Below are 8,085 nucleotides of genomic sequence, written 5' to 3'. Positions count from 1 at the left end.
TGATGACGGAGGAAAAGAAAACAAAAAAGAATAGCACATGATACCAAGTAGCTTAAGGTGGTAAGTTTTATTTTCCCAGCCTCTATACAAAACCTTCTAAATACAGTCCTGAACACAAAGTACAAACAGACTGTTGGTGAGTTTGGTTTGACAGAAACCCCTCTGCTCTGTGGCTTGTTATCTCAGGGTCTTTAAATGTAGCTGCAGGTTTTCCTGTAGCTTTTTTTCCCCTTTTGTGTGTGTGTGTGTGTGTGTGTGTGTGTGTGTGTGTGTGATTCATACCAAGATTTGAGCACCTGCTGTTTTTCGAGATACCTGGTATGAGAGCAAAGGTAATTCATGATTCATAGCAAAAGAAACTTTCAAAAACCAATGCAAAAATTGTTTCATATTCATTAAATATGTATGTCTGATCACAAAGTGCTTACAGGAAGATATTACTCTATCTATTCCAACTTCAGCGTAAAAAAGTCAAAGGAATACCTTTTTGTATTATCTGAAAGCATTAGGATAGCTTTGTAGGTGTATTTTCATTTCTTAAATTAAATTGTTAACTGTGATTTAAAATATCGTAGTCTTAATTTTCAAATGGAATAAAAACACATGTGCTTCTCTCTCTTAAAATGGAGTTTGTGGTTTGATGAGTTCTCACATGACTTCTGAGGATACAAAGAAAGAAGCATTTCTCGTTGAGTGGAGAGGTAACTTTTTTTTCCTCTCTCTCTCCCTTCACAAGGGAAACCACCATCAAACACAGAAACAGTCTGCATGTCACACAGCGAACAGCTGTCAGTTAACATGACTGCTCCCAGTGGTGAGTACCTTATCAGTTAAAAGGATGGGTGCTTGCGCTGTGGTGATGAATGATTGGGTATGGTGGAAAATATACAACCTCAGAGCTAATTCCTCTTTTTTTTTTTTGTCTTTTTTTTCTTGTGATGTAAACTCACGTTATCTTTAATGTCGCTATTGTTCTGCTAGTTGCTGCAAAGAGGTAAAACACTGTGCTTGTAAAAAAGCATGGCATCTCAGAACCCTTTGTACATATACAGTAGGTATGACTGTAGAGCCCTTAATGTTTTAGTTACTTGATTTTTGATTAAAGTACTGCAGAAACGGTCTTAATATATCTTAATATATTATTTACTAACAAAGGAGCGATGTAGTTTTTTTTTCTTTTGTAAAACACCACAATTTACTTACAGTTACCAGTAACTCATGTTATCATTTATCAGTCTTTGTTATCATTTATTATCTTAAACGTTTTGGCCCTGCATTATGCACTTGTCCTGCCATTCTGTATTTGACTGTATATCACTAAAATGCTGGATTGGGTCAAAAAACATTTTAGCCTGTTTGAACAGAGTATGATGAAGAAGATAATTCTCCCCTCAGAATCTCTGAGAAACAAACTGCATGGCTCCTCAACATACTGTCTGTAGAAAAAAATAAATAAATAAATAAAACAAAGCAACTGATACTTTTGTTTGGACTGGAAGTTACTAACTTCTACTGTAACTAAAACCCTTCCCAAATGATCTGCCTGGTTTCAAAAGTAGTAAAACTTGTTCCAACACACAGGCAATCGACCACAGGGACAACAATTCTAACTTAAGGGACATTTTGAAAGCAGGGAGAAATACCCTTGTAAATGTCACTGGTTTCTGTTCACATGAGGCTTTATTTCATCTGAAAAATGTACTCAATATTACTGAACACAAGGTGATATTGAGTATAAAGAACTGCCACACGAGTTATGAATTGCAGTACTGTAAGGCACTGATGGAGCATCTGCTGACTTTGGGAACTATCTGTGTTTTTTAGATCACCAAACCCTCCTGCCAAGTGTGATAACAATGTTCATCGATTTAAAGGTAAGAAAACTATGAATAAGATTAATATACGAACAAAAAATCAGAATAGCATTACATTAAATTTCATGTCAGTTGACGAAACAAAAAAAGTATATATAACCCTAACCCTAACCCTATATATGTGACATTCAACTGGTCCCTATATGGTAAAGTTCTGTTCTTTGAGTTGGGGTTAGGTTTAGGACTAAGGTGTGAATTCAGTTTAGGGTTAGGATTAGTTACATCTTGGTAATAGTTAGGGTTAGGGTAAGGGTCTGGGTTAGGCCATATAAAATGAATGCAAGTCAATGAAATGTCCCCATGTGTCATGAAAACAAAACTGTGTGTGTGTGTGTATGGTAGATTCAGTGTTTATTTCAGCTGAGTGGAATGATTTTAGCTTGCAGTAATTGAAAACCTAGAGTTTAACTCCAATGAATGTTTATATTTTACACAGTATGAAATAAAACTTTATTTCTTTTGTACCGTAAAGTATAGATACAATTATAAATGGAAGAATTACTCCTGACTCCCTTTGTATTCATCAAATATATCACCAAATCACCAAATATAATTAAGTCAGCATCTCCATAATGTTTTCAAGGAACGGGAAGCACTCTTATTTTTCCTAGTCGATGGCTGGGCTAAATTTGGATTAAGGAAACTTCCCGCTGGACTTAATAAGGCAACATAAATGCTCTACTTTTCTAAACTTTCTCTAGTGCAGGGATTTCAAAGTCATTTTGATTTCGGACCATATCAAGATCATAAATGTCCACAAAGGGCTGCTTGAGCCATAACATATTGTTTAAACCCATCAACAAATTTACTAAATAGCTTTCTCTCTATTCAGTGAGAAATTCTTTTCACCGCAACGTATTTTGTCAGACTACACTTAAAAACTGCATCAATCTGTTTTATGTGGCCCTTAACAGAAAAAGCTTGTGTTTGACACCCCTGCTCTAGTGTTTGGCAACTTGTTTCAAAACATTCTTTTTTTTTAGATTTTAAACAAAGGGCTTTGGGTTTTACTCCTTAGATCGGGTAAGACTTGTGTCTCTTGCTGTCCCCGCTTTAGAATAGGCTTAGCTCAAGAAATGGGTCAGTCATAGCCAAAGTGTTGAAAACTTTTGTTTGCGGTGCAGAGGTGTCAAAGTACTCACATACTTAACCATAAGTACGATTGCTGTCTGAAAAAATAAATAAATTCTGGTAAAAGTTAAAGCACTGATTGAATTTCTTACTACACAGGTAAAAGTAAAAAAGTATACAGTAGATTCTCATTTTGCCTAAGTTCAAAATCAGGAACTGTTATCGCTTAATTTTCCTATTTGTTCACTGTGTTGGTATAGAAAACATAAACAAAATTGAGTCAGTCCAGTTTTGTTTTAAACTAAAATTTCAGGCAGGATAAAAGAGATTAACAGATGTTAACAGACGTCTTCCTCATTACTGATCTATGTGGGATTGTGTGGATTTGTATGAGTGATATTGTCTGAACTAATTACAAATACATTTACTTATGAGAACTGTAAAATATCTAACTATCTCATTAGGCCAAAAATTAACCCTAATACACTGCTCAAAAAATAAAGGGAACATCACAATATAACTTCAACTAAATAAAACGTCTTTGTGATCAAACTGTCCACTTAGGAGGCAGCATTTATTGCCTAACGAGGAACTCAATAAAGTAGTAGTCCTGCAGGTGGGGACCACAGACCACTTCTCAGCAACTTCTCAGTCTCTTTTGAATGTTGGTGGTGCTTTCATGCTTGTGGTAGCATGAGGCAGGCTCTACAACCCACACAGTTGGCTCATGTAGTGCAGCTCATCCAGGATGCCAATCAATGTGAGCTGTGGCAAGAAGGTTTGCTGTCTGTCAGCGTGGTGTGTTCAGAGGGTGGAGGCACTATCAGGAGACAGGTCAGTTCACCAGGAGACGTGGAGGAAGACGTAAGATGGCAAAACCCAGCAGCAGGACCGCTACCTCTGCCTTTGTGCAAGGAGGAACAGGAGGAGCACTGCCAGAGCCCCACAAACTGACCTCTAGCAGGCCACAAATAGGCATGAGTCTGCACAAACTGTTAGAACCGACTCCATGAGGATGGTATGAGGGCTCAACATCCACAGAAGGGGGTTTGTGGTCACAGCCCAACATCATTCAGGATGCTTGGCTTTTGCCAGAGAACACCAGGATTGGAATATTTGCCACTGGTTCTCTGTGCTCTTTACAGATGAAAGCGGGTTCACATTGAGCACATGTGACAGACGTTACAGAGTCTGGATACACTGTAGAGCGTGATCTGCCTCCAACATCTTTCAGCATGACCAGTTTAGCAGTGGGTCAGTAATGGTGTGGGGTGGCCTTTCTTTGGAGGGTAGCACAGCCCTCCATGTGCATTAGGTACCGAAATTAGATCCTCAGTCTTGTGAGACCATATGCTGGTGTGGTTGGCTGTGGGTTCCTCCTAATGCAGTACAATGCTAGACCTCATGTAGTTAGAGTGTGTCAGCAGATAAAGCCATTTAAACTATGGAGTGGCCCGCCCCTTCCCCAGACCTGAATCCAATTAAGCACATCTGGGAAATCATGTCTCGATCCATCCACCAACATTGCAATGCACCACTGACTGTATAGGAGTTGGCAGATGCTTTAGTCCAGGTCTGGGACGAGATCCCTCTAGAGACCATCTGCCACCTCATCAGGAGCATGCCCAGGAATTGTAGAGAGGTCATATAATACAATACTTAGCCTCATTTTGATCTGTTTTAAGAACATTACATGAAAGGTAAATCAGGCTGTAGTGTGTTTTTCCACTCTGATTTTGTGTGTAACTCCAAATCCAGGCCTCCATTGGTTAATACTGTACATTTGATTTCCATTGATGATTGTTTTGTCATTTTTGTTGTCAGCACATTCAGCTTTATAAAGAACAGCATATTCAATTAATGTTTATTAAATATTTAATTCATTGAGATCAAGGATGTGTTATTTGAGTGTTCCCTTTATTTTTTGAACAGTGTATTATTCTTTCTTGGTTGCATTTAATCTTCAGATTTGCTCATTTTCACATGTTTTCACCAGCACTAAATCATAATGATCATTGATGGAAATCCTTCATATAGGTCAGAGTGTGTGATGCATTATAATGGTTTAATGTTTTGAATAACATTGCTGAAAAAAAAAGACACCAAAGAAAGCCATTTTCCCCTTTTCCACATGTGGTCAAGATCAAGATCTAGTATTAAGCAAATCTGGGTTAGTTCACATTGGCTAAATAAACTATACTCAGCTTTGAGCTTTGACTTTTCAGGCCAGTGAGATCATCATTGGGTTTCTTTGTTCCACTTTTGGTCAGTTACAACTGCATCATCTAGACACTCTGCTATGCTCGCAGCTTTGAGTGGAACAAGCCATCAATGTGATTGTGTAGATCTCTAAGAAAAAGCCCATAGCTACAAAGCAGAAACATATTTTATTTTTAAAAGCTTTAAAATTATAAAAACTTGCATTTCATGTCTCCTGTTTACAATTGCAGAAACCAAGAAATACAGCCAAAGGAAAGGGTTGCCTATCAGAATAGATTGTGTCAAGATAAAGACCTTGGAAAAGCAAACTCTAGCAGTGAATGCCACCTGAAAGCACTGAGGTCCCCCGTTACTTTAAAAGGAAAATCAAGTAGACCCCTCCCTATATCAGGTTGATCCAGCAAACTGCGTTATTACAGAGGAAAGGCGCTCAATTAGCAACATAATGATCATTAAACAGTGAAGCTCTACTGTTGCATCAGTGCATAGAAAAAGCATCTAAAAGTCAACCCTAATTGGCTTTATGGTAGAATGTCTAATAAACAAGGCAGCTAGCTCAATTTTGACCAAAACAAGTTTTAGAAATGGTCAGACGTGAAAAAAATCCCCAACAAATTTCATAAAACATAAGTTCATAAACAGAAGTTTAGACCGAAACCCCAAGCAAGTCAATAGAAAGCAAAGTTTAGCACAATGGTGACATGATCACGCACAGAGCCTTTTTTCTGTGGCAGGTAGTGGATGATTTTCCTCCATTAACTGCCACAGACACATGGCAGCAGTCAAATATGTAGAAAGTCCTCATGAAAACTTGCTTAACAATGCTGAAAAAAGGCTCAAAGCACAAACCAACTCAAAAAAAGCATCAGTTTCATCAAAAGTCTGTGAATGTCCTTAGGCGGGTAGTCAAAGCTCAGACAATCTAATTTAACATAACTGAAAATACCTAAAAATGTCTTTCTGTGTCATATATGCAGACAACAATGGCAGAAGTAATCCAAATCACATGTCTTGTAGTAGAGACAAGTGTTCAGAAGACCTCTGGTTGTGGTTGCTGCAAATTGTGCAGCTACAAAATAGCAAGCGAACACATACACTGTATGAAGTAGTAGAATAACATTATTTCGGCATTGATATTTGCACATCTTTCTAATAGCTGTTTTGACTTATTAAAGGTGTGTAGATCCCTAAGAAAAATAAAAAAATATACTCTCCTATAAATCTGTAATGTGTGAATAGGACATGAATACTCTCTGGTGGCGGTGCACTGAGATGCACCTGTAGAGGATGCATCCACACAGAAAGATTCAGCAGCAACAACCACTGGCTTTCCTTTTAGAAGTACCATTTCCTTTGAGGAAGTGGCTTTTTAAATGTGCACCTAACCAGTAAGACTGACTAAAAAGCTCATCATGTCACTTTTTGTTCCTTTTTTGCAGTCCTCCATGTCTGAGAATCCAGAAAATTCCACATCCATTGAAGATTTGGATTACTCAATCCCCTCCCAAGATTACTCTGACTTTCCAACACTTTGCGACAAAGAACAAAACCGAATCTTTCGCCGCTGGTTTATGCCATTGTGCTACACCATCATCTGCTTGCTTGGGGTGGCCGGAAACCTGCTGGTCATTGCCACTGTCTTCTACTTCAAGCGTCTCAAGAACATGACGGATGTCTACCTGCTCAACTTGTCCTTCGCTGACCTGCTCTTTTCCTTCTCGCTCCCCTTCTGGGCAGCCAACTCTATGGCAGATTGGGTGCTGGGGCTTTTTTTGTGCAAAGCAATGCACACAGTCTACAAGGTCAGCTTCTACAGCAGCATGTTCCTCCTCTCACTCATCAGCATTGATCGCTACTTTGCCATCGCCAAGGCCGTTTCCACCCATGGCCTTCGCTCAAAGGCTGTCTTTTTGAGCAAGCTGTCCTCCACTGCAAGCTGGGTGATAGCGGTGATCTGCTCCTTTCCGGAAATGGTGTACACCAACATCAACAACAACACCTGCTCTCCATTTTCCAACACCAGTGACCATCTCCGAGTTGGTTTCCAGTCCAGTCAGATTGTTTTGGGTTTCTTTGTTCCACTTCTGATCATGGGCTTCTGTTACAGCTGCATCATCCAGACGCTCTGCCATGCTCGCAGCTTTGAACGGAACAAGGCCATCAAGGTTATTCTCACCATTGTAGTTGTCTTCCTAGGCTCCCAGGTGCCTTACAACATTGTCCTTTTCTGGACAACAATTGTATTAGGAGAAGGGGGGACAGATAACTGCCGATATGACAATAGTCTTCTCTTTGCTACCGACATCACGCAGTATGTGGCCTTTCTGAGGTGCTGCCTGAACCCTTTCGTCTATGCCTTTATCGGCATAAAATTTCGGCATGACGTACTGAAGCTGCTGAAGGACTTTGGCTGCATGAGCCAAGAGAGGTTCTACAGATATACCTGCAATCGGAGGAGGAGCTCTGCAGGGTTTGACACAGAGACCACCAACTCTTTCGCTCCTAAAAGTTTCAACCCATTAACCAAAGAACTTACAATGGACTAATGCAAACAGTTCTATCGAATCCTACTAGCTTGCCGTGTACATAGCAGAAATTATATAATTGCATTTTGTGTGAGCTATGCTGGCTGTTATAAATTTCATTTGTAACTTTTCTGTTTTTCAAAGTGAATAAATTGTTTTTTCACTGTTTACCTGCTTTTTTTTTGTGCATTTACAATAGGAGGTGAACCAAAATTACTTCCACCACAGATGCTAATAAATCAAATACTAATGCTTACCAAAAACGGTAATTGAAATAAACATCCATCCATCCATCCATCCATCCATCCATCCATCCATCCATCCATCCATCCATCCATCCATCCATCCATCCATCCATCCATCCATCTGTCTTCTGCCGCTTATTCATACATACA

At 39.2% G+C, this 8,085-nt stretch overlaps 1 protein-coding gene across 5 annotated transcripts; it reads left to right on the top strand.

Annotated features, from left to right (window-relative positions):
* The first annotated feature begins 319 nt into the window (after positions 1-319).
* ccr7 (chemokine (C-C motif) receptor 7) lies at positions 320-7,858 on the top strand. 5 transcript variants are annotated; one of them, XM_015375805.1, is made up of 4 exons: positions 320-332; positions 737-814; positions 1,825-1,874; positions 6,605-7,858. In XM_015375805.1, the coding sequence occupies exons 2-4, from the start codon at positions 769-771 to the stop codon at positions 7,709-7,711; spliced, it is 1,203 nt and encodes a 400-aa protein (XP_015231291.1). In that variant the 5' UTR covers positions 320-332; positions 737-768; the 3' UTR covers positions 7,712-7,858. The 5 variants fall into 5 exon arrangements, with proteins under 5 accessions (XP_015231291.1, XP_015231295.1, XP_015231294.1 ...); XM_015375809.1 differs by lacking the exons at positions 320-332; positions 737-814 and adding an exon at positions 817-871; XM_015375808.1 differs by lacking the exons at positions 320-332; positions 737-814 and adding an exon at positions 858-994.
* Positions 7,859-8,085: the final 227 nt, after the last annotated feature.

This window comes from Cyprinodon variegatus, unplaced genomic scaffold (genome assembly GCF_000732505.1).
Source record: "Cyprinodon variegatus isolate N-32 unplaced genomic scaffold, C_variegatus-1.0 Scaffold126, whole genome shotgun sequence".
Lineage (NCBI taxonomy): Eukaryota > Metazoa > Chordata > Actinopteri > Cyprinodontiformes > Cyprinodontidae > Cyprinodon > Cyprinodon variegatus.
Note: the sequence above shows the minus strand (reverse complement) of the source record. Positions and strands in the feature narration are given on the sequence as shown.

Excerpts from the sequence above, each read along its gene's own strand:
- ccr7 (XM_015375805.1), top strand. The coding sequence starts at position 769 with ATGTCACACAGCGAACAGCTGTCAGTTAACATGACTGCTCCCAGTG. Across the intron at positions 815-1,824 it reads TAACATGACTGCTCCCAGTG|ATCACCAAACCCTCCTGCCA; the intron begins GTGAGTACCTTA and ends TGTGTTTTTTAG. Across the intron at positions 1,875-6,604 it reads CAATGTTCATCGATTTAAAG|TCCTCCATGTCTGAGAATCC; the intron begins GTAAGAAAACTA and ends CCTTTTTTGCAG.